The 26,440-nt window shown below is 45.7% G+C and overlaps 1 protein-coding gene across 1 annotated transcript in view; it reads right to left on the reverse strand.

The window, feature by feature from the left end:
• The window catches only part of PFKFB3 (6-phosphofructo-2-kinase/fructose-2,6-biphosphatase 3), an 89,296-nt gene extending 63,813 nt beyond the window's left edge, over positions 1-25,483 (reverse strand). Inside the window, exon 1 of the mRNA XM_033957982.1 lies at positions 25,348-25,483. Coding sequence (XP_033813873.1) covers positions 25,348-25,363 — 16 coding nt within the window. The 5' untranslated portion in view covers positions 25,364-25,483. The remainder of the gene's footprint in view (positions 1-25,347) is intronic.
• Between the last annotated feature and the right edge of the window lie 957 nt (positions 25,484-26,440).

Genomic DNA, 26,440 nt, shown 5'->3' on the forward strand with positions numbered 1-26,440 from the left:
AGCAGGACAGAGTTTCAAAGCCTCTCTCTCTCTGCCTCCAGAACACAAGCTGTAAATCAGATTTTGACATGTTTACATGTAATCCTTACTGTACTTCGAAGTCCTTTCATAATTTGGCAAACACTCATGACCTCTGCTGACGTCCCAGCACCTTTCTAGCCACCCACCAAAGTACAGTCTACTCCTGTCTCCTCACTCCTCCGACCCTTGGTATCTTCGGTCCAGACAGTAAACAGAATTCTTTGGTGCTTATTTGTAGGTGAAATGTTTTGATTTCTTGGTACGTGCTATCAATTCTCGACACGAGTACGGATCAGCTCCCTGCAAAACATGTTTACAGGCCAGGACTTGCTTACTTGGGGAAAAAACCTAATCGGAGACAAGGTAGATCTTTCCAGCAGCAACCTTAAAAACATGTTAGCAGTACAGGGTGCTCAGAAAGCCACAATGCCGTTCAGTTTACAGACAGATACCAAATGTACCCAAGTTCTCGTGTGGTATACGAATACTGCAGCTAGGGCAGCAAACAAGCTATTCGTCGGGATCCCCATCATGAATATTAAGCAGATGTATTTGCACAGATAGAGTGTAAGATCGAAAGCAATTTGCATAACTTTGTTCTTCTGAAAACCAGACCTCTTGAGGGCCAGAACTACAAACCTCTGATCAAGGGTGAGCAGCTGGCAGGACAGATACATCTGGTCCTAACTCCCATTCCTACTCTCACAGACAAGAACTTGCAGGTCTAGTTTCCTTAATAACAGGGCTGCAATGAAGTAAAATCATGTCTGAAGCCAGCTGGTGATCTGTCTTCCTCGGTAACTGTAAAAGGGGTCCAGGTTGCAGCTTAAAAACATAAGAGCTGCCATACTGGGACAGACCGAAGGCCGATCAAGTCCAGTATCATGTTTCCAGCAGTGGCCAACCCAGGTCCCAAGTACCTGCCAGAAACCCGAAAAGTAACAACATTCCAGAGCTGAGACTGTGATGTCATAATGCCTCATTCCACCAATGCCTAAGAGCCAACCTCACCAGTGATGTCACAATGGCTTGATTGTCCTAGACTTGGCTCACAGAAGAACATAAGAGCTACCATACTGGGACAGACAGAAGGTCCATCAAGCCCAGAATCCTGTTTCAAACAGTGGCCAACCCAGGTCCCAAGTACCTGGCAGAGACCCAAAGAGTAGCAACATTCCAGAGCTGAGATTGTGATGTCATAATGCCTCATTCCACCAATGCCTAAGAGCCAACCTCACCAGTGATGTCACAATGGCTCAATTGTCCTATAATTGATTCACATAAGAACATAAGAATTGCCATACTGGGACAGACCGAAGGCCCATCAAGTCCAGTATCATGTTTCCAGCAGTGGCCAACCCAGGTCCCAAGTACCTGCCAGAAACCCGAAGAGTAGCAACATTCCAGAGCTGAGACTGTGATGTCATAATGCCTTATTCCACCAATGCCTAAGAGCCAATGATGTCACAATGGTTTGATTTTCCTTTACTTGGCTCTCATAAGAACATAGGAATTGCTGTACTGGACAGACCAAAGGTCCATCAAGCCCAGTATCCTGTTTCCAACAGTGGTCAACCCAGGTCCCAAGTACCTGGCAGAAACCCAAAGAGTAGCAACATTTCAGAGCTGAGATTGTGATGTCATAATGCCTCATTCCACCAATGCCTAAGAGCCAACCTCACCAGTGATGTCATAATGGCTTGATCCTATACTTGGCTCACATAAGGACATATGAGTTGCCTTACTGGGACAGACCGAAGGTCCAATAAACCCAGTATCCTGTTTCCAACAGTGGCCATCCCAAGTTCCTAGCTAGATCTCAAGTAGAGAATGACACGGTGACAAAATACATCACTGTTCCCGTCCCCGCGGATAACCGCGGGAAATAAACCCATGTCATTTTCTAGTGTCTGTTTCAACCTCGGTCCTTCTACACCAGCATTCTTCAAAGCAAAGCTTGCGGGTCAGTGGTTGTGGCCATTCATACTCTGATTCTTCCCTCTCTCCTTAAAGAATGACATGAAGATGGTTTCCCGCAGTTATCCGCGGGGACGGGAATGGTTATGAATTTTGTCACTGTGTCATTCTCTAATCCCAAGTCATAAAACAGATTTTATGGTGCGTATCCTAGGAATAAGCAGTAGATTTCCCCAAGCCATCTCAATAATGGCCTACAGACTCCACTTTTAGGAAATTAGCCAAGCCTTTTTTTTAAACCTTGCTAAGCTAACTGATTTCACCAGAATAAGAACATAAGCATCGCCTCTGCCGAGTCAGACCATAGGTCCATCGTGCCCAGCAGTCTGCTCCCGCGGCGGCCCCCCAGGTCCGTGACCTGTAAGTGATCCTTTACTTAAGACATTTTGTCCTGTATAGTACCCCTCTAACTATACCCTTCAATCCCCTTTTCCTTCAGGAACTTGTCCAACCCCTTTTTGAAACCCAAAATCGTACTCTGCTCTACCACCTCCTCCGGAAGCGCATTCCAGGTATTATCCCAGGACAAGCAGGCAGCATATTCTTGACTGATGGGTGACGGCACCGACGGAGCCCCGGTACGGACACTTTTAGAGTGATTGCACTCTAAGAACTTGGAAAGTTCTAGAGGCCGCACCGCGCGTGCGCCTTCCCGCCCGACCCAGGCGCGCGGTCCCCAGTTTCTTAGTTTCTGCGGAGCTAAGAAGTCGCAGTTTCAACGGCTGTTGAAAAATTTTTTCCTTACGCCTTCCCGCTCGCGAATCCTTTTTAGGGTCTTTTTGCCCTTTATTATTTTTCTGTTTAAAAAAAAAAAAAAAAAAAAAAAAATACTTATTTTTCATCGAGTTATTTTTGTTTTTCGGTTCTGCCCCGGCGGGGCCCCAGGTATTCACCACCCTCTGAGTGAAGAAGAACTTCCTGGCATTTGTTCTGAATCTGTCTCCCTTCAATTTTCTTGAGTGCCCTCTTGTTTTTGTTTCCCCCGCCAGTCTAAAGAATCTGTCCCTCTCTACCTTCTCTATACCCTTTATGATCTTATAAGTTTCTATCATGTCCCCTCTAAGTCTCCGTTTTTCCAGGGAAAAGAGCCCCAGTTTCTCCAGCCTCTCAGCATATGAAAGGTCTTCCATGTCCTTTATTCAACAACAAATTCCAGAGTTTAATTACACGTGTGAAGAAATATTTTCTCTGGTTTGTTTTAAATCTAATACTACCCTTTCCACTCCATCCATTATTTTATAGACCTCTATCATATCACCCCGAGCCGTCTCTTCTCCAGGCTGAAGAGCCCCAGCCGCTTTAGCCTCTCCTCATAGGGAAGTTGTCCCAAACCTTTTATCATTTCCGTCGCCCTTCTCTCTACCTTTTCTAATGCCGCTATATCTTTTTTCAGATATGGCGACCAGAACTGCACGCAGTATTCGAGGAGCGGTCGTACCACAGAGCGATACAAGGTCATTATAACATTTTGAATTGCAATTTAACCTGATAGAAAAGACACAGTAGATGACAGCTGACAGAAAGCTCTGTAGCTCATCCAATTAGCCCTAAGCTCCCGTCCACACTGCTAAGGATATAGGGCTCCTTTTACAAAGCCGCGCTAGTGGTTTTAGCGCATGCTCTGAAAATCTACTGCCTGCTCAAAAGGAGGCGTAGCGGCTAGCGCGCGCTATTCCATGCATTAAGGCCTTAGTGCGGTTTTGTAAAAGGAGCCCATAGTGTCACTTCCAGCAAGCTCAATCCCTATCCAGGGAAGTGGTCTTTCTCTTTTCCCTTAAACTCCACCATCCCAGGCGGTAGAGCATACAAGACAACCCCTCTGCTAATGCTAAGCTCTGTAATATTTTTGGGTCCGTCCTACCCTAGCCCAGGGGTAGGCAATTCCAGTCCTCGAGAGCCGGAGCCAGGCCAGGTTTTCAGGATATCCACAATAAATATGCATGAGATAGATTTGCATCTCAAGGAGGCAGTGCATGCAAATCCATCTCATACATATTCATTGTGGATATCCTGAAAACCTGACCTGGCTCCGGCTCTTGAGGACCGGAATTGCCTACCCCTGGCCTATGGTTTTATCATTTTCCTTTCTCTGGAAAATATTTTGTTCTACATTAATATCTTTCAAGTATTTTAATGTCTGAATCATATCTCCCCTGTTCCTCCTTTCCTCTAGGGCAGAGGTAGGCAATTCCGGTCCTCGAGAGCCGGAGCCAGGTCAGGTTTTCAGGATATCCACAATAAATATACATGAGATAGATTTGCATCTCAAGGAGGCAGTGCATGCAAATCCATCTCATACATATTCATTGTGGATATCCTGAAAACCTGACCTGGCTCCGGCTCTCGAGGACCGGAATTGCCTACCCCTGCCCTAGCCCAAAAGAAGTCATTTACAAAACAAAACAAATCTTTTTCACTTACCTTTCAATATCTTGCAGCAATAAACTGGAATCAGTTACCCAACAGAATCTGAAGGTTTATTTTGTAAATATCTTAAAAGGTTTCTATTCTCAAAAAATGTAAACAGCAAGAAATTGATTTCATTTAGTTGGGTTATATAACTCCTAGGAATGCCTAGTCTCTCTTCTGTAAGCTTCATAGAGCTCTTCAGGATAATTACAGCATAGAAAATCAAACTGTATTATGCTATATTAATCTAAGGCAGGGGTTCTTAAACAGTGATGCCCCCACCTCTCCAAGGGATACAGGAAGAGGTCAAGTGGGATGCAAAGAAGGATCGTAACATCGGAGGCAATTTATTGAAACTTTCTAAACAGAGTGAAGGCAGTAGGACTTTTATGGGTGGTATATCTGTGTGCGGCTGTGATTTTAGTGGCGCGAGAGCAGTTAGCTGTGAGTAAATATTTATAAATCGTTAATATACCCCAATAGGAGTTCGATGCGATTTCCGAGTTAATATGAAGCTGGCCGTCACCGGGAATGACAATTTTACATTAAAAATCAAAACCAAAACATATAGAATATCTGCTCATCTGTTACTGTGAATAAGATATCTTCAATGGATGGGGCGGACAGCCCCGGGTGCCATCTTGGAGGGGGCGTCGGCACCTCTCCGCCTCCCTCACGCTACTTTCGCACCTTCCCTTCCCCCATCCCTCTTTAAATCTTCACCAGCGCGCACAACTTCTCCGGCCTGCTACTCACGCCGGCCTGGCTCCCCTCTGAAATCACTTCCTGGTCTTGGTGCCAGGAAGTGATGTCAGACGGAACAGCAACGCTGATCGTGCTGGTGAAGATTTAAAGAGATACAGAAGGGAGGGGGCGGGTGTGACATAGAGAGGGTGGCGCCCAGGTCAATAGCACCCCTCCCCCACCCTCTTCTCCACCCCCACCCCCACAATCCTTCCTGACCCCCCTCCTTCCCCTGTACCTCCTCAATTTTTCCAGTGTGAGCAACATCACAAACTTGCTGCCCATGTCATGGCGGCTCTTCCTCCGACATCTCTTCCTAAGTGTGAGACCCAGAAGTGATGTCAGAGAGACCGACACCGAAGCAGGCAGCAAGTTCATGATACTGCTTGCGCCAGGAAAATTAAAGAGGTACGAGGGAAAGGGTGCACACATGTGGCAGGGGGTCAGGTAGGAGCGGGGGTGGAAAGGAGCACTTCGGCTCAGAAAAGAGATGATTGAGGGAAGATATGATAAAGATCTAAAAAAAAAATGAGCCGCCTGGCAAGGGTAGAGGTGAATCACTTGATTACTGTTTCCAAAAATACTAGGACTAGGGGGCATGGAATGAAGCTACTAAGTAGGAGATTTAAAACAAACCAAAGAAAATATTTCTTCACCTCAGTGTGTAACTAAATGCTGGAACCCATTGCCAAAGAATGAAGTGAAAGCAGTTAGCTTAGCAGGGTTTAAAAAAGATTTGGATCATTTCATATAAGAAAAATCCTTAAGCCATTATTAAGATGGACGGGAAAATCCAATGCTTATTTCTAGGATAAGCAGCATAAAAATGTACTTCTTTGGGATCTTGCCAGGCACTTGTGACCTGGATTGGCCACTGTTGGAAACAGGAGGCTGGTCTTGATGGACCTTTGGTCTGTCCCCATATGACAACTCATGTTAAGGTTACATTTAATTTACAGCATTTTACAAAACTCTTCACATCTTTGTACATTTTCCACATTTAGCTACCTAAAGATAGGGTTACCATATGGCTCCAGGCCATGGAGGACAGATTGAGCCAGCCTGAGTTTTAAGAACATAAGCAGTGCCTCTGCTGGGTCAGACCAGAGGTCCATCATGCCCAGCAGTCCGCTCACGCGGTGGTCCATCAGGTCCAGGACCTGTATAGTAATCCTCTATCTATACCCTTTTATCCCCTTTTCCTTCAGGAAATTGTCTAATTCCTTCTTGAACCCCAATACACCCTCTGGAAGCGCATTCCAGGTGTCCACCACCCTCTGGGTAAAGAAGAACTTCCTAGCATTGGTTCTGCATCTGTCCCCTCTTAATTTTTCCGAATGCCCTCTCGTTGTTGTAGTTTTTGAAAGTTTGAAAAATCTGTCTCTCTCCACTTTCTCCATGCCCTTCATGATCTTGTAAGTCCCTATCATATCCCCTCTAAGTCTCCGCTTCTCCAGGGAAAAGAGCCCCAGTTTCTCTAATCTTCCAGCATATGAAAGGTTTTCCATATCTTTTATCAATCGTGTCGCTCTTTTCTGAACCCTCTTGAGTATCGCCCTATCCTTCTTAAGGTATGGCGACCAATATTGGACACAGTACTCCAGGTGCAGGCACACCATCGCCCGATAACAACGGCAGGATAACTTCCTTCGTTCTGGTTGTAATACCTTTCTTGATAATACCTAGCATTCTGTTGGCCTTCTTAGAGGCCGCTGCGCACTGTGCCGACGACTTCATTGTCTTGTCCACCAGTACCCCCAAGTCCTTTTCTAGGCTACTTTCACCCATTACCAGCCCTCCCATCGTATAGCTGTACATCGAGTTTCTGTTTCCTACATGCAAGACTTTACATTTCTCTACATTAAACTTCATCTGCCATCTTTTCGCCCACTCTCCTAGTTTGTTCAGGTCCCTTTGTAAATCCTCACAGTCCTCTTTAGTCCCAACTCTACTAAATAGTTTGGTGTCATCTGCAAATTTTATTACTTCGCACTTCGTCCCTGTTTCTAGATCATTTATAAATACATTGAACAGCAGCGGTGCGAGTACCGACCCCTGCGGAACACCACTCGTGACCCTCCTCCAGTCCGGGTAGTGGCCCTTCACTCCTACCCTTTGCTTCCTACCCATCAACCAATTTTTTGATCCATCTATGTACGGCTCCTTCCACCCATAGTAGGCGTTCTTGGGATACCTTGTCAAAGGCTTTTTGGAAATCCGAATAGAAGCAAAATCTGAACTGGTGCAAACCTACACACTCTACCTAAATACAATTCAAAATGTACTGAAGTATGGAAAAGCTGCTCCATCCCACTGGTATAGCTGTTCTTATTGCAAAAAAGGACTTCTTTTGTTTCTTACTCATAATTACTTTTTGTCAATTTCTATAAGTATTTTTTCATGGAGCATGTTGTGTAGCTCAGTGAAACAAATGCTATCTTTTAATGCATTCTGAACTGCATTTGTTAGACAGCAGAACTTGAAAAAAATATGGGGAAGGGTATGAAAACTTTTTCCAAGGCCCTGGACAGGTCGGGTAGAAATCGTGCGACTGAATAAATGGGATACCCATGTGGGATCCCTACGAGGGTCAAGATAAGGAAATTGGGTCATTAGGGCATAGACAGGGGGTGGGTAAGCAGAGTGGGCAGACTTGATGGGCTGTAGCCCTTTTCTGCCGTCATCTTCTATGTTTCTATGATGGGTCATTTGGCCTTTATCTGCCATCATGTTTCTATGTTTCTATAATCAGAAAGTTCTATGACATCACAATGCAGGTGTAAAGAGCCTTAGCCTATAGGAAGAGGAGATGCAAATGTTAAGAGCCTTAGCCAATAGGGAGAGGAGGAGAGAGTGGCTGCTGCAGACACCAGAAAGTATTTCTTCACAGAGAGAGTGGTTGATCATTGGAACAAGCTTCCAGTGCAGGTGATCGAGGCAGACAGCGTGCCAGACTTTAAGAATAAATGGGATACCCATGTGGGATCCCTACGAGGGTCAAGATAAGGAAATTGGGTCATAAGAGCTTAGACAGAGGGTGGGTAAGCAGAGTGGGCAGACTTGATGGGCTGGAGCCCTTTTCTGCCGTCATCTTCTATGTTTCTATGATGGGTCATTTGGCCTTTATCTGCCATCATGTTTCTATGTTTCTATAATCAGAAAGTTCTATGACATCACAATGCAGGTGTAAAGAGCCTTAGCCTATAGGAAGAGGAGATGCAAATGTTAAGAGCCTTAGCCAATAGGGAGAGGAGGAGAGAGTGGCTGCTGCAGACACCAGAAAGTATTTCTTCACAGAGAGAGTGGTTGATCATTGGAACAAGCTTCCAGTGCAGGTGATCGAGGCAGACAGCGTGCCAGACTTTAAGAAGAAATGGGATACCCATGTGGGATCCCTACGAGGGTCAAGATAAGGAAATTGGGTCATTAGGGCATAGACAGGGGGAGGGTAAGCAGAGTGGGCAGACTTGATGGGCTGTAGCCCTTTTCTGCCGTCATCTTCTATGTTTATGTTTCTATGAATTGACGTGTGTTGCTCTCCACACACCCGAGTCTCATAAAATGATCCAGAAAGAGCTTCTGAATTGGACTGAGCTCATTCGTTTGTAAATCCTGCTGCAAAAAAAGTTGCTTTGTATCAGTTTTAAGCACTTTGCAAGAGAAATGTTCTTTGGTTCCTGGGGAGGGACATTAATCTACGCCTCTCTTGTCATTCTGTCTGAACACCCTAATCCTACAAGAAAAACGTATTCATTAATTTCCAATTGTGCTTCTGTTAGGGCCTTGGGTCCTGGATGCATCTGACAAATATCTTCCCTGTACCCCTGAGCCTCCTGGCTCTTGTCTGTTCAATCCGGTTGCACATTTTTCATAGGATGGTTGAAGGTCACTTTGACCTAAACGTGACACATTATACGGGGAGATTTCTTTCTTCTGTCTCAACATATCAGAACCAGTTTGTGAGCCCCTGGGCCGTCTAGCACATAGAGCCTTCCTCCCCCTTCTTAGCTGCAACTCTCAGGTCTATCATTTCACTATCCAATATCCATCATACAAGGAACAAAGTATACCTGCAATTCTGCAAGTGTTTTAAATTTATAGGAATACACATCGTAACCTGATGTTATGTACTGACACGGGCATGAATAAATGACTTTATAAACAGATTTTATCATGTTTTCGAAAAATACATTGACCATGCTACGTAGCGTCCACCTTAATAATGAAAGAAGTCCTTCCCCCAGACCTTTGGTCCCTAATGAGTACCTTATGCTCTAGGTGTTAATGATACTGTTTTAAAAATGCTTTTTCCCATCTTACTGTGTCAGGGATCATAAGAGTAACTGGACCCAAAATATAATCCAAATTTCAGCAAATTGCATAAGCTTTCTTCTTTAATCGTAATGAAAAAAAATGGAACCTACAAAAGACACCCCCCCTACACAAACCCACACACAAACACACATACACCTATGCATACACTCCTACATACACACACCCCTACACAAACATGCACACACGCACCCCTACACACACACCTACACATCCTTACACACACATATACACACACCTACACAAATACACACACATATGCCTAAACACACACACATACACTCACAGATAGTGAAGATGATTTCCAAAAGTCATTTACCCAGATAAATGAGCTCCTTGAAAATTTTCCCCCTTTCTGCAGGACTAGAGAGTTGCACAGGGACAGAAATCCCACCCGTCCCACCAGGATCCTCTCCATCCCCACCCATCCCCGCCAGGATCCTCTCCGTCCCCACCCGTCCCCATCAGGACCCTCTCCGTCCCCACCCATCCCCGCAAGGAATTACCTCAATCCCTGCCCGTCCCCTAAAAAGCAGCAATTACTTCTGACAGGATCATCAATTCCACAGTTTCTTTGGTGTTTACGCTGATGTTTTCCTTGTGGAATCTCTTTGGTGGAACCCTTTTTTTGTTTTCTGTTCAGGTAATTAACTTATAAACCCCCTCTTTTACTAAGGCTGACGTGTCCATTATATTATATGGACGAACCCTGCTTCCAAAGCCTTCCATCCCTGTGGGAGTCCCGTTGGCTAGAGGGGGGTCCCTGCGGGAGTCCTGTGGGCCAGAGGGGAGTCCCCGTGGGAGTCCCGTGGGTTAGGGGGGATTCCCGTGATCCCCGTTCCCGTGCAGACCTCTAGTCGAGACCGTCACCAAACCTAACTCACACTTGCCAGCTATCTGGGAACCAGTAGTGGAAGAGAGATCAGAGACTGAGGGAGTCCGAAGCATGAACAGAAAGACAGAACTGAGCATGCATGAGCACAGGGCCAGCCTAACCACTAGGCAAGACTAGGTGGTTGCCTAGGGTGGCAGCCTACTTCAACCTGCAAACAAAATTTAACATTTGCTAGCATGATGTGCAGTTCAGCTTTTTATAGAATTGTTGTAAGGACACTGTAGGGTTTAACTATCAAAATGTTAGGGGAGGGGCTGATGGACATTGGATCCAAGAATTAACAGAGGGGCCCGTAAGGCTGAAGGCTCATCTACAGCGTCCAGTAATGTTGCATTAGCTCTGTATGAGGTACAGACGGAACAGAGTGAGGTTAGCCTGTTACTGGCATCTACAGAAGGTGAAGCACAGCAGGAATTAGATGAAAAGTTACAATCTCTTCCTGTGGATCTGGGTGGTCAATAACATACAGATCCATAGGAAGAGGAGTAATGGAATGGGGGAGCAGGGTACAAAAAAGCTGGAAGAGAAGCACTGAAACTGAAGGAAGGTTGCCATTACCCAGCCTGCTTTCATAACCACCATTTAAGTGTGACCACACTTTTTCAATGTGATTTCCTGAATTTGTAAGCAAAACCTCTCAGCAGTCCCATACATTTTCTATTATCTGCCTACCATCAAGCATTTGGCATCCATCCTTAGCTGAAAGTAGGGAAGAGTTTAAGACGCTGAGCAGAGACGCTTGAGAACTAGTTTGGCCACGGAAACAGGATACTGGGCTTGATGGACCTTCGGTCTGTCCCAGTTTGGCAATACATATGTGAGCCAAGTATAGGACAATCAAGCCATTGTGACATCACTGCTGAGGTTGGCTCTTAGGCATTGGTGGAATGAGGCATTATGACATCACAGTCTCAGCTCTGGAATGTTGCAACTCTTGGGTTCCTGCCAGGTACTTTTTTACTGGGTTGGCCACTGTTGGAAACAGGATACTGGCTTGATGGTCCCCAGCAGTCGCTTCTTGTTGATTGGCCAGTCCAGTCAGTGTTCAAGATTTTTGTTTAGTGAATGGCTGCCTGCCTAATTTGCATGCCGTTTCCCCTCATTTGCATGCACGGATCGGCATCGGATCGGCACAGAGGTTAGTGAATTGGGTCTGAGGAAAATCGGGTCTCAAAGGGGGCGCACACCGTATCGGTACACGATCGGTTTGCTTAGTGAATCTAGCCCTATCAAGAAAGCATGGGACAGGCGCGTGGGATCTCTTCGGGAAAGGCGGAGACAGTGGCTGGTGCTCGATGTTGCTGCCGTGTTGCTCTGTTTGTAACCCGCACTTGGTTACTGGTTCATTTTGCACAGGCTGCGACGACAGCATTTACCGACCCGACACTAGGATTCTCGTTCCTATGGTATCTTTCAAGAGCACATATCCCTCGTGAATCACCTGCAGGGACGAGGTGTTCTTGTTTGCTGATCTTTGGATAATTATTATGCTGACATAATTACAGGTAACCCGTCTGCACAACATTGATATAGCTGAGAGCACACTGCACTTTGAGGGCCTGGCCAGGGGGAAAACAGAGCCCGTCCTAATCTTCGTTTCACCCTCTGGCACGCAGGAAAATGGAAGGATTCCGTCTTTCACCCAAGCACTTCAACGTCAGCTGTGTAGCCAGGGGAGAACGTTATGCACTGGTGTAAAAGTTAGTGCTGCAGGTATCAACCAGCTGGCTGCCGTCCCTAGGTTTTAAGGGTGATCATCGTTTTAAATTATTACTACTGTTTCCAGTCCTAGGCATTGGGACGGAAGGCTTTATGACAGTTGGGGTTTGAATCAGTGGTGTAGTGAGGGTGCAAGATGGCACCCAGGCCAAACCTCCCCGTATCCCCTTACAACGCCATTGGGTGGCTTCCCTGCCCCCAACCTCATCCGCTCCTTCCCGACCCCTCATGCCGCACACGTGCACCCCTTCCCTTCCCCCATACCTCTTTAATGTTCCTAGTGCAAGCAGCACCAGTGTCGGCTCTTCCTTTTACCACTTCCTAGGCATGGGTCCCTTTCTGACTGCCTACAGGACATGCCTCTCACGGCGAGAGGCACGCCTTGTAGGCAATCAGCCAGCGCCTCTCCTTCTCTCCGGCCCTCTTCTCTGCTGGCACCCTCCACTGGCAGCTCAGGGCCCATCTTAAGGGCCTTCATGCATGCACAGACATTGACGTGATGTCACGCATGCGTGTGAAGTTATCACGGTGACATCCACGCACTTCCGGATGCCTCGAGCCGCCCAAGGACAGATCTTAAGTCTCCTCTGGTGTGAGGTCATTCTTCAAGACCACCCTCCAGGGAGTCCATGAGCTGTCTTGGTCTCTCAGTAAGCTGAGCTTCTAGAAACCTCCAGACCTCTCCCCCCTCCCATTGAACAGGGAGCTTGGTATGTCCTGTAGGCAATCAGCCAGTTCCAGCATCTCTCCTTCCCTCCGGCCTTCTTCCCTGCTGGCACCCCCTACTGGCGGCTCAGGGCCCATCCGAAGGGACTTTGCGCATGTGCATGACATCATCACGGTGATGTCCGCACACTTCCAGATGCCTCTAGCCGCGGCCTCTACGTTCTGCCTTTCTTCTTGAAGGAGCAAGAAACAGGGTGGAGCGTGCTTGCTGCGTCCTGCCAGAGCAAAGTTGGTCCCAGCCAGAAACTGGGTAAGGAAGGGGCTTATAGCTGCAATGCCATCTTTTCAGTATTTGGTCCCACACCTGTGCCCCTTTCATCTTTGGAACCATCCTCCCAAAAATTCAGACTGAAACTCAATAAATCCTTTAATACTACTCAATATCAATCAGATTCTGAGAAGGCAGAACTACTAAACAAATACTTCTGTTCAGTGTTCACCCGCGAAGCGCCGAGAGCTGGTCCACAGCTGCAGACGGGAGATAACCAGAAAGATCCGTTTCAAGATTTCGAATTTACGCCCAGTAGCGTCTATGACGAACTATCAAGACTCAAAGTAAACAAAGCCATGGGACCGGATAACCTACACCCTAGAATGCTCAGGGAGTTAAGGGAAGTCCTGGCAGAACCATTATCTGTTCTTTTCAATCTTTCCCTAAGCACAGGAAGGGTCCCCTTGGACTTGAAAACCGCCAACGTAATCCCACTCCACAAAAAGGGCTGCAGGACAGAGACAGCAAACTACAGACCAGTGAGTCTCACGTCTATAGTGTGTAAACTCATGGAAACACTGATCAAACAGAATCTTGACACAATTCTAGACGAAGAAAAACTGCGTGATCCACACCAACACGGGTTCACCCAGGGTAGATCCTGCCAATCTAATCTGATTAGCTTTTTTGACTGGGTTACTAGACAACTGGACGCCGGAGAGTCACTGGACGTGGTATATTTGGACTTCAGTAAAGCATTTGATAGCATCCCTCATCGAAGATTACTGAACAAGCTGAAATCGATAGGATTAGGAGACACTCTAACTACATGGGTTGGGGATTGGCTGAGCGGTAGACTTCAGAAGGTGGTGGTGAACGGTACCCCATCCGAAGCATCGGACGTGATCAGTGGAGTGCCGCAGGGCTCGGTCCTGGGCCCGATTCTATTTAACTTATTCATAAGAGATATGACGCAAGGACTTAGAGGAAGGGTATCACTGTTCGCCGACAATGCCAAACTTTGCAACATAGTAGGCAAAAGCTTATTACCTGATAATATGACACACGACCTACTGTTGCTGGAACAATGGTCAACTACTTGGCAGCTAGGCTTCAATGCTAAAAAATGCAAGATAATGCACCTGGGTAAGAGAAACCCGCGTAGAACTTATGTACTAAATGGTGAGACCTTGGTTAGGACCACGGCGGAACGCGACCTAGGGGTGATCATTAGTGAGGACATGAAGGTTGCCAATCAAGTGGAGAAGGCTTCCTCCAGGGCAAGACAAATGATGGGGTGTATCCGCAGAGGTTTCGTCAGCAGGAGACCTGAAGTTATGATGCCGTTATACAGAGCCATGGTGAGGCCTCACTTGGAGTACTGTGTTCAGTTTTGGAGACCACACTACCGAAAGGACGTGCTGAGGATCGAGTCGGTTCAGCGAACGGCCACCAGGATGGTCTTGTGGCTCAAGGATCTCACGTATGAAGAAAGATTAAAAAAATTGCGGCTGTACTCACTTGAGGAAAGAAGAGAACGGGGAGATATGATTGAAACGTATAAGTACATCACGAGACGCATCGAGTCAGAAGATGATATCTTCTGGCTCATGGGACCCTCGACCACCAGAGGGCATCCGCTGAAGATCAGGGGAGGGAAGTTTCATGGCGACTCCAGGAAGTACTTCTTCACCGAAAGAGTAGTGGATCATTGGAACAGACTCCCACTCCAGGTGATAAAGGCCAGCAGCGTGACGGATTTTAAGAGAAAATGGGATACTCACGTGGGATCTTTAAGGGAGTAAATTCAGGGGAGGGGATACTTGGAATGGGCAGACTTGGTGGGCTATAGCCCTTTTCTGCTGCTTTTTTCTATGTTTCTATGTTAGACTTCAGGAATTGGGCCATGCAATACCAGTCTGGAATACAGAACAGGTGAAACAGTCTTATCTTTTTCATTTCCAACCTCTGCTTATAGAAACATGACAGCAGACAAAGGCCAAATGGCCCATCTAGTCTGCCCCTCCGCAGTAACCGTTATCGCTCCCTCTTTCTAAGAGATCCCTCATGCCTATCCCACGCCTTCTTGGATTCAGACACGTTCTCGTGTCTCCACCACCTCTTCCGGGAGACTGTTCCACGCATCTACCACCCTTTCCGTAATAAAGTATTTCCTCAGATTACTCCTGAACCTAACACTGCTGGAGAGGGTGCAGAGGCGAGCAACTAAACTAGTGAAGGGTATGGAGAAACTGGAATATGAGGATCGACTTAAAACACTGGGATTGTTCTCCCTTGAGAAAAGGAGACTGCGTGGGGATATGATTGAGACCTTCAAAATACTGAAAGGAATCGACAAAATAGAGCAGAGAAGATTATTTACATTGTCCAATTTGACACGGACAAGAGGACATAAAATGAAGCTAAGGGGGGGCAAGTTCAGGACTAATATCAGGAAGTTCTGCTTCACACAGAGAGTGGTTGACATCTGGAATACTCTCCCAGGGGAGATTATTGCAGAATCGACAGTCCTAGGCTTCAAGGGCAAACTAGATGCATATCTCCTTGAGAGAGGCATATAGAGATATGGTTGGCTATAGGGTAAGCCAGGTGTATACCTGGCAGGGCCTCCGCGTGTGCGGATCACCGGACTTGATGGACCGAAGGTCTGATCCGGAGATGGCGCTTCTTATGTTCTTATGTACCTCTTAACTTCACCATATGCCCTCTCATTGGAGAGTTTCCTTTCAAATGAAAGAGACTCGACTCATGCGCATTTACACCACGTAGGTATCTACACTTCTCTATCATATCTCCCCTCTCCCGCCTTTCCTCCAAAGTATACAGATTGAGATCTTTAAGTCATCCAAACAAAGGGCTGTATATTTATACATTGATATATATGTGGTCACCAAACAATAAGGACTTTATATATTGTGTATTTTATTTGAGACCATATTAATAAAATTTGTTGCCCCAAAAGGTTGATGTGTACTTCCCACTCCCCACATGGTTTCTTTCTTTATTTTTTTTGCTTTGCTTTGCATGGGGTGTTTTGACATAGTCTTTCTTTGTGTGTGGGAACTATACCAGGGGTAGGCAATTCAGGTTTTCAGGATATCCACAATGAATATGTATGAGATGGATTTGCATGCACTGCCTCCTTGAGATGCAAATCTATCTCATGCATATTTACTGTGGATATCCTGAAAACCTGACCTGGCTCCGGCTCTCAAGGACTGGAATTGCCTACCACTGCACTATACCAACACCTTAATTATACAGAGGTATTAGTATGCTCTGTTGTTTACAATGGTGCGTGATGATTTCCTTAGACTGCTTTAAATCCAAGGCGGTATTTGCAACAATCCCAAAATTCTGATGAGAATGGTTTTTGGAACCTGAACCTCCAGAAAAGTACATTACTAGCAGTTTGAATATGGCTTTTTGCTGGGTAAGTCACATGGCAAAAGCAATAATGCTCCAGTGGTAGTTTTGATACCTGGGACCCTCAGAAAGAGATTTCAAATGATCCCCCTAGGTAGGGTTACCATATGGCTCCAGAACAAGGAGGATGGATTGAGACATCCGGGTTTTACTTCCACTGAAAGCAATGGAAATAAAACCCAGATGTCTCAATCTGTCTACCTTATACCGGAGCCATATAGTAACCCTACTCCTAGGACCGGCACCATTAAAAGACTCAGGCCAGGATTTTCTAAAACACCGTGTTAAAAAGCGACAATCTGCTTCCGCAGCCGTTTTGATACCAAATCTAAAAACCCGAGACATTCTTAAAAAATCACGCATGCACATAAGATCGGCGGACAGCAGCAAAGATTTCCACTTGCATGTGCCCATCGCTGATGGGCACAAGCGCAAAAAAAAATAATAAAAAAAACACTGTTAAAAAAACCCCACACTCTCCTGCCGCACTATTAGACGAATGGGAGAGGAGGGGAGAAGCAACGTCGACTTTTTTCAATCGCGCAAACACTTGCCTTTCTCTCCAAAAAACTACTATAATTCAGGAAAATCTTGTAATTTGATTTTAATGTACAATTTAATCAAGACCCACAGCCAGGAACACACAAAACAAGGGTATCATACACATGCTCAAGAAGAAACATTGCTTGAAAAATTCACTTCATAAAGATAGAATCATAAGTCTTTGTGCACAATCTTGTACAAAGAACTCTGCTCAGAGATACGAAGGCATAGTGTTCCGCCTCACCCACCAATCATTGCAGTGTTCAGTACATAATTGATATATCCAATTTTTAAATACCAGGCTGTTGTGTTGCTAGCTGCTAAAGCTATGCCTAATTCTTAATAGCAATAGCAAAAATCAAAGAAATTTTGCACTTATCTTTGAAAAAATAGCTGGTTCCGACATGCCACGTTTCGAATCTGCGTCAGGGAACCGACACAACAATTAAAGTTATGGACTGGAGGTACAAACTCATTAAATATCATGAGTGTACACCGGGAAGAAATCGGGTTTTGTATACCTTCAGAAAATTATATTTAATGAGTTTGTACCTCCTGTTTGCTATATTTATTTTTATCGATGTTCTCGTAATTTTGTCATTGGGACTAGCCAGAAAGACTTTTGTTTTTTCTGCGTTTAGTTTTAGTTTGAAATTAGTGGTCCATTTATCGATTTCGGTCATTGTGTTTGAGAGATTATCTACAATTTCTTTTGTGATGTCATTTAAGGGTATGAGGATGGATATGTCATCCGCATAAATGTACTAAATTTAATATACTACATTTATGCGGATGACATATCCATCCTCATACCCTTAAATGACATCACAAAAGAAATTGTAGATAATCTCTCAAACACAATGACCGAAATCGATAAATGGACCACTAATTTCAAACTAAAACTAAACGCAGAAAAAACAAAAGTCTTTCTAGCTAGTCCCAATGACAAAATTACGAGAACATTGATAAAAATAAATAATCACGAATACGCAATTTCCAAAAACATAAAAATACTGGGCATCACTCTTGACACTCACCTAACTATGACCGACCACACAAACTCACTAGTGAAAAAATGCTTTTACACGCTATGGAAACTAAGAACCATAAAAAAATACTTTGACCCTTCTTCATTCAGGTTGCTGGTACAGGCACTGATCCTATCCCTCCTTGACTACTGCAACATCATCTACCTAGGCATCCCACAAAAAACAATAATAAAACTGAGATTAATACAAAACACCGCCGTTCGCCTAATTTTCGGACTAAGAAAAAACGATCACATCAGCCCCTACTACAAAAAGCTACACTGGCTTCCAATAGAAGCGCGAATTCTATTCAAATTCGCTTGCACCTGTTTCAAACAAGCCTGGGGACTAGCACCTTCATACCTACAAACTCACTTCACCCTACATAACCCCACAAGAACGACCAGAAACAAAAACATCTTTGCATACCCAAAGATAACAGGCTGCAGATACAAATCCTTCTTGGACAGAACCTTCCAGTTCCAAGCGAACAGACAGCAAACCTGGCTGAAAAACCACATAAACGAACCAAACATGACTTATAATACTTTCCGCAAATCGATCAAAACCACCCTATTCGCTAAATTCATTGGCTAAAACGGTCCCCTCCCCACTAAGACCCCTCTCACGGATGTTCTAAATCTTTCAGACACTCATTACCCTTAGATCTCCAATTAATATGTAAGTTACCATTTAGACTATTGTACTGCATCTAGACTCTTTATTCGGTACTGTATTTAAACTTATTGTATGTTTTGAATTTGGACTCACTCTACTGTATTATATGTGGATTTATTGTATTGTATTAGTATTGTACTGTACTTGTTATTCGCTGAATGTCCAGCCTTCTTACAATGTAAACCGCCTAGAAGTCGCCTGACTATGGCGGTATAGAAAAATAAAGTTATTATTATACTTAATTATCTATATTACCGAAATTAAATATGTACTTCTTCTTCTATTAATTATGGGGAGGAGGGGGGAGAAAAAGCATAGTTACTTACCGTAACAGATGTTATCCAGGGACAGCAGGCAGATATTCTTGACTGATGGGTGACGGCACCGACGGAGCCCCGGTACGGACAATTTTAGAGTGATTGCACTCTAAGAACTTGGAAAGTTACAGTAGGCCCCACCGCGCACGCGTGAGTGCCTTCCCGCCCGACAGAGGCGCGCGGTCCCCAGTTAGGATAAGCCAGCTAAGAAGCCAACCCGGGGAGGAGGGTGGGATGCAAGAATATCTGCCTGCTGTCCCTGGATAACACCTGTTACGGTAAGTAACTGTGCTTTATCCCAGGACAAGCAGGCAGCATATTCTTGACTGATGGGTGACCTCCAAGCTAACAAAAAGAGGGATGGAGGGAAGGATGGCCATTAGGAAAACAAATTTTGCAAAACAGATTGGCCGAAGTGTCCATCCCGTCTGGAGAATGCATCCAGACAATAATGAGATGTAAAAGTATGAACTGAGGACCAAGTAGCAGCTTTGCAGATTTCCTCAATAGGAGTGGAACGGAGGAAAGCTACAGATGCTGCCATAGCTCGAACTCTATGGGCCGTGACAGAACCTTCCAGTGTCAGTCCAGACTGAGCATAACAAAAAGAAATGCACGCTGCAAGCCAATTTGACAACGTACGTTTAGAAACAGGACGTCCCAATTTATTCGGATCAAAGGATAGAAAGAGTTGGGGAGATGATCTGTGGGAGCTCTAAATAGTAAGCTAGAGCCCGCTTACAGTACAAAGTATGCAGAGCCTGTTCTCCAGAATGAGAGTGAGGTTTCGGAAAGAAGACAGGCAGAACAATGGATTGGTTGAGATGGAATTCAGAGATAACCTTAGGGAGAAACTTTGGATGTGTATGCAGAACCACCTTGTCATGATGAAAGACTGTAAAAGGTGGATCAGCAACTAGTGCATGTAGCTCACTGACCCTCCTGGCAGAGGTAATAGCAATAAGGAAAAGTACCTTCCAAGTAAGAAACTTGAAAGGAGCAGTAGCCAAAGGTTCAAATGGAGGCTTCATTAAGGCGGAAAGAATCACATTGAGATCCCAGATTACAGGAGGGGCTCTGAGAGGTGGTTTCACATTGAAAAGACCCCGCATGAATCTGGACACCAAGGGATGAGCCGAGAGAAGTTTTCCATGAACTGGCTCATGAAAAGCAGCAATAGCACTGAGGTGGACTCTGATGGAAGTAGACTTGAGGCCAGAGTCAGACAAAGAAAGTAGATAATCCAACAAAGTCTCCACAGCAAGGGAAGTGGGATCATGTTGATGAAGAAGACACCAGGAAGAAAACCGTGTCCACTTCTGATGGTAACATTGCAGAGTGGCCGGTTTCCTGGAGGCATCCAGAATGGAACGAACGGGCTGAGACAAAGAAGTATCATGAGAAGTCAGCCCGAGAGAAACCAAGCTGTCAGGTGCAGAGACGGAAGGTTGGAATGCAGAAGGGTCTCCTGATGTTGCGTAAGCAGAGAAGGAAACAGTGGAAGAAGAAAAGGCTCCCTGGAACTGAGTTGAAGTAGAAGGGAGAACCAATGTTGTCTGGGCCACCGTGGAGCAATCAGAATCATGGTGGCTCGTTCCCTCTTGAGCTTGAACAAGGTTCGTAACATGAGAGGCAGAGGAGGGAAAGCGTACAGGAACAGATTGGACCAATCGAGGAGAAATGCATCGCTGCCAGACGGTGAGGAGAGTAGAGTCTGGAGCAGAATAGGGGCAGCTGGTGATTGTGAGGAGCTGCAAAGAGGTCTATCTGAGGAGTGCCCCACTGAGCGAAGATGGACTGTAGAGTTAAAGGATCGAGTGTCCACTCGTGAGGCTGAAGAATTCTGCTGAGCTTGTCTGCTAAAGAATTCTGTTCTCCCTGAATGTAGATAGCTTTCAGAAAAAGTTGGTGATCTGTGGCCCAAGCCCAAATCTTCTGGGCTTCCTGGCACAAGAGGCGAGAGCCTGTCCCCCCCTGCTTGTTGATGTAGTACATCGCAACTTGGTTGTCTGTGCACAGCAGGAGGACTTGAGGAAAGAGAAGATGTTGGAAGGCCTTGAGGGCATAAAACATCGCTCTGAGTTCCAGGAAATTGATGTGATGCTTCATTTCCTGGGCTGTCCAAAGTCCTTGAGTTTGGAATTCGTTCAAATGAGCTCCCCAGGCATAAGGGGAGGCGTCAGTGGTGATGACAAGTTGATAAGGAGGTAGATGGAACAGAAGACCTCTGGAGAGATTTGAGGATATCAACCACCATTGTAGAGACTGACGAAGAGACGATGTCACAGATATGTGTCGTGAGCAGGGATCCGTCGCTTGGGACCACTGGGTAGCTAGGTTCATTGAGGAGTGCGCAGGTGAAGACGTGCGAAGGGTGTGACATGAATTGTGGAGGCCATGTGACCCAAGAGTATCATCATTTGCTTGGCAGAGATGGAACGTTGTGGAAGCACCTGCTGACATAGAGACTGAAGAGTTTGAAGACGGTTGGACGGCAGGAACGCTCTCATGAGGACTGTGTCCAGCACCGCTCCAATGAATTGAAGTCTCTGAGTGGGGATGAGATGAGATTTGGGTAGATTGATCTCGAACCCCAGAAGTTGGAGAAACAGGATGGTTTGGTTGGTGGCCAGGAGTACTGTCTGAGATGAATTGGCCTTTATCAACCAATCATCCAGGTAAGGAAAGACCTGAAGGTGGTGAGAGCGTAAAAAGGCCGCCACCACAATCAGACATTTGGTGAACACTCTTGGAGAGGAGGCAAGGCCGAAGGGCAGCACCTTGTATTGGTAATGACAGTGATTGATCATGAAACGGAGGTACTGTCTGGAGGTCAGATTGACCGGTATGTGAGTGTATGCCTCTTTGAGATCGAGGGAGCATAGCCAGTCATCTTGATTGAGAAGAGGGTAGAGAGTGGCTAAAGAAAGCATCTTGAATTTTTCTTTGACTAAGCATTTGTTGAGATCGCGAAGATCTAGAATTGGTCTGAGATCTCCTGTTTTTTTGGGGACTAAAAAGTAACGGGAGTAGAATCCCTGTCCCTTTTGATCTAGAGGAACTTCCTCTATGGCATTCAAAAGGAGGAGGGATTGAACCTCCTGGAGAAGGAGGGAAGACTGAGGAGTGTTCGAAGCAGACTCTCTTGGTAGACTTTGGGCAGGTAGGGTCTGAAAGTTGAGAGAGTAGCCGTGGCGGATGATGTTGAGGACCCATTGGTCCGAAGTGATAACTTCCCACCGGCTGAGGAAAAAAGTGAGACGGCCACCTATAGGTTGAGGTAGGTGGGTAGATGTTTGGACGCTGGCTATGCCCTGGAGAGTCAAGTCAAAAGGGCTGTGTAGATTTTTGCTGTGGAGGTGGCTTCACAGGTTGCTGTTGCTGTGGCCTAGGAGTCTGTCGTTGTTGCTGACGTTGACGCCTAGGTTGCTGGGGAGCTGATGGCAATGGACGAGCCACATAACGGCGTTGATAGGCCGACTGCTGTCTGAAAGGTCGTGCCGGTGGAGCTTTCTTTTTCGTTTTGAGCAGAGTGTCCCAGCGAGTCTCATGGGCGGAGAGCTTTTGGGTAGTCGAGTCCATGGATTCCCCAAAGAGCTCATCCCCCAGGCATGGGGCATTAGCCAACCGATCTTGATGGTTGACATCAAGCTCGGATACTCGAAGCCAGGCAAGGCGGCGCATGGCCACAGACATGGCCGTGGCTCTAGTGGTAAGCTCAAACGTGTCATAAATTGATCTTACCATAAATTTACGGAGTTGGAAAAGAGAAGACGAGCAGTGGTGGAAAGCCTGTCGTTTCCGCTGAGGAAGGTACTTTTCAAAGGAAGCCATGGTGGTAAGGAGATGCTTGAGATAAAAAGAAAAGTGAAAAGCATAATTACCAGATCTATTAGCTAACATTGCATTCTGGTATAACCTCTTACCGAATTTGTCCATGGCTTTGCCCTCTCTGCCAGGAGGGACAGAAGCATATACACTGGCTCCCGTGGACTTCTTAAGTGTAGATTCCACAAGCAGAGATTCATGTGGAAGCTGTGGCTTATCGAATCCAGGAATAGGGATTACTTTATATAATGAATCTAATTTACGGGGAGCTCCTGGGATGGTCAAAGGAGTCTCTAAGTTCTTCTAGAAAGTTTCCCTCAGGATGTCATGAAGAGGGAGTTTCAAAAATTCCTTTGGAGGCTGATCGAAGTCAAGGGCATCAAGGAAGGCCTTGGATTTTTTAGACTCAGCCTCCAAAGGAATGGAAAGAGATTCACACATCTCTTTCAGGAAGGAAGTGAAAGATGTAGAATCCTGTTCTGAGGATGGATCTGGAGCAGCAAGATCATCCTCATCCGAGGAACACTCACCCTCAGAAAGAAAAGGCTCTTCGGAGTCACCCCACAGATCAGGGTCCCTAATATGGGAGCTACGGTCTCGAGACTCCGGAGTAGAGGGTTCTAGGTGTCGGGATTTGCGAGCCGACTTACCAGACCGCATAGATACGGTACCGGGTGATGTTACCGACTGTAACGGTGCCGAAGTCTGCACCGATTGATGCTGGGCCCTCGGTTCCGGTGCGAGGAGTGGCATCGATATCGATGAGGCAGAGTGCACCGGTACCGAAGCAGTGGATGCAGACAATAGAGGTTGCTCCACTGTCGGTACCGGTGGCTCAGACCGGACCGGGACTGGAAGGCTCGGTGCCAATAGAGCAGGAAGGAGTTGCTGTAACTGCTCCTTGAGCTGCACCTGTAGGACGGCTGCAATGCGCTCATCCAAAGAAGGCACCGGTACCGCCTTTTTCTTTTGTGGTACCTGCGGTGCCGCTCGACGCCCCGGAGATGAGGAGCCCGAAGTCGAGGGACTCACCTCGATAGGGGCGGAGCGCTTCCGCTGGCGCCTCACGGTCGGCAGGACTGGGCTCGCTGCAATCGAGACCGGAGGGCGCTCCAGCGGGGAAGGCTTCTTAGCCGGCTTACCTGGGTGTTGCGACACCGGCGCGGTATCGCGCGGTGTTGACGAAGTGGGTGCCGACTGAGATGGGGCCGATACCGGTGTCGATGCCGCAGGATTGGACATATTGGCACCGAAAAGCAAGCGCTGCTGTATCTGGCGATTTTTTAAGGTACGTTTTTTTAATGTGGCACAGCGGGTGCAGGTGGAAGCCTGATGCTCAGGACATAGGCACTGTAAGCACCAGTTGTGCGGGTCCGTGAGGGATATAGGCCGTGCACACCGCTGGCACTTTTTAAAACCTGGCTGGGGGGGCATGAAAGTAAAAACGGCTTCTGCCAAATCGAAGGCCGAGGCCTCGATGGTGGCAGCAGGCCCCGCCGGGGCAAAACAGAAATGAAGAAAAATAACGAAAAATACTCGTTTTTTTTTTTTTTTTTTTAAGAAAAAAGAAAAGAAATAAAGGAAAAAATTTTCCCAAAAAGGTTTCGCGAGCGGGAAGGCGATTCAGAAAAGTTTTCAACAGCCGTTGAAAAATGCGACTTCTTAGCTCTGCGGAAACTAAGAAACTGGGGACCGCGCGCCTCTGTCGGGCGGGAAGGCACTCGCGCATGCGCGGTGCGGCCTACTGGAACTTTCCAAGTTCTTAGAGTGCAATCACTCTAAAATTGTCCGTACCGGGGCTCCGTCAGTGCCGTCACCCATCAGTCAAGAATATGCTGCCTGCTTGTCCTGGGATAATGATTGTTTTTTGAATTATTTGTGTATTTAAAGTGCGTTCTGTGTAGTGTTTATGTTTAAATCCATTGTATGGCACTGTTAACATTTGAAAATTCATAAAGATTTATTAAGAAGAAAAAAAAGAGGGCCAGGCAGAAATCAGGCCTGACTCACAGTTGAAACACTGCTTCCCTTTGATCTTTTAAACATTCAGTATCAAATATTAGTTTTGCATTCCTTTTTTTTTTTCTATTTTTTCTAAGGGCTTCAGAAGTGCCAGTTTGTTAGCCAAATGTTTTCTATGGCTACAAGCATACATACATGTGGCAATGACCCGTTTTTTATTTTGTACTTAAACGTTTTTCAAGTGCTCTGTGCTCTACTTATAAAAGTTAAGACACTTTCAAACTTAGCTTTATATTATTCTCCTGCTCACCTCGGGAAGGGACCTGTCAAATTTGCCCCTGGGTCATTCTCTAGAATGCATGCAAGAGAAATGCTCACCCCCTAGTCACTTTTCTACAGCATCTGAGCAGTCGTGCAAAATCAGAGCACATTCAGGCCCAGGGATGAGAGAGAACCCTGCAAAGGGCCAGTCCAGCCGGGGCTCTAATTCCCCACCAGGGGGCTGCTTACCTCGTCGGAAAGCCATCAGGGAGGATCAGCTGCAGCCCCGGGAGACGGCTGGCGGGAAGGGAAAGTGACTAATGGTCTACCAACGTCACTTCAAGGAAGAAGAAAGTGAGCGACGAGGAAGTTGAACCGTGGCTCCATCGGCTGCTTCTGCATAGAAATGTGACGCTTAACCCTTTCAGGACCATAATGTAATGTAATGTAATTTATTTCTTATATACCGCTACATCCGTTAGGTTCTAAGCGGTTTACAGAAAATATACATTAAGATTAGAAATAAGAAAGGTACTTGAAAAATTCCCTTACTGTCCCGAAGGCTCACAATCTAACTAAAGTACCTGGAGGGTAATAGAGAAGTGAAAAGTAGAGTTAGAGGAAAAATAAAATAAAATAAACATTTTAACAAGACAGCATTGATCTAAATACTTTGGAAGGTAGAAGAGAGGAGAGAAAGGAATAGAAGCAGAAGGGGGAGCCGTTGAACAGTAGAATTCTGGAGAAATTTAAATGATAGAAATAGAACAAAACAATGACAAAAGGCAAAACAATAGATAAGATTAAAGATAAATCATAAGCTGGAAAGAAAAATAAAATAAGGATCCATAAGGATCGTAGGCCAATTTTTGTGGTTTTGACGACATTTTTATGGTAAAAAGGGCTTGCAGATGCCAAAAAATTGATTTTTTTTGTGAAATATCATTATTTTTATTTAAAAAAATCACACTTCTGGCTTATGGACAGTGTGGCAAGTGAATCTTCTCGTCAATCTGGCAACGACGCTAATGAATGAATGTCGGAACCAGTTTGTTTACATAAAGGCAGTATCACATGGAATCCGTACATATCAAATTTAGAACTGTAGACTATCCCATTCAAAATTTATAGGATTTTAAAGTTATGGGACAAATATGTCCCTTGGTCCTGAAAGGGTTAAATGGCTTTCGCTTTGCACGTTTAAAGATTTTTAAAGTGGGAGAAGGGCGTGCACTGAGAACTGCAGGGCTGGGGCAAAGGAAGCCTTAAAAGCCAAAACTTGTCCCATGCCCTGTAGTTGCTGGGTATTTCCTCAGATGGAAAACCGTTCAACGTTTTGGTT

This window comes from Geotrypetes seraphini, chromosome 9 (assembly GCF_902459505.1).
Source record: "Geotrypetes seraphini chromosome 9, aGeoSer1.1, whole genome shotgun sequence".
Classification (NCBI taxonomy): domain Eukaryota; kingdom Metazoa; phylum Chordata; class Amphibia; order Gymnophiona; family Dermophiidae; genus Geotrypetes; species Geotrypetes seraphini.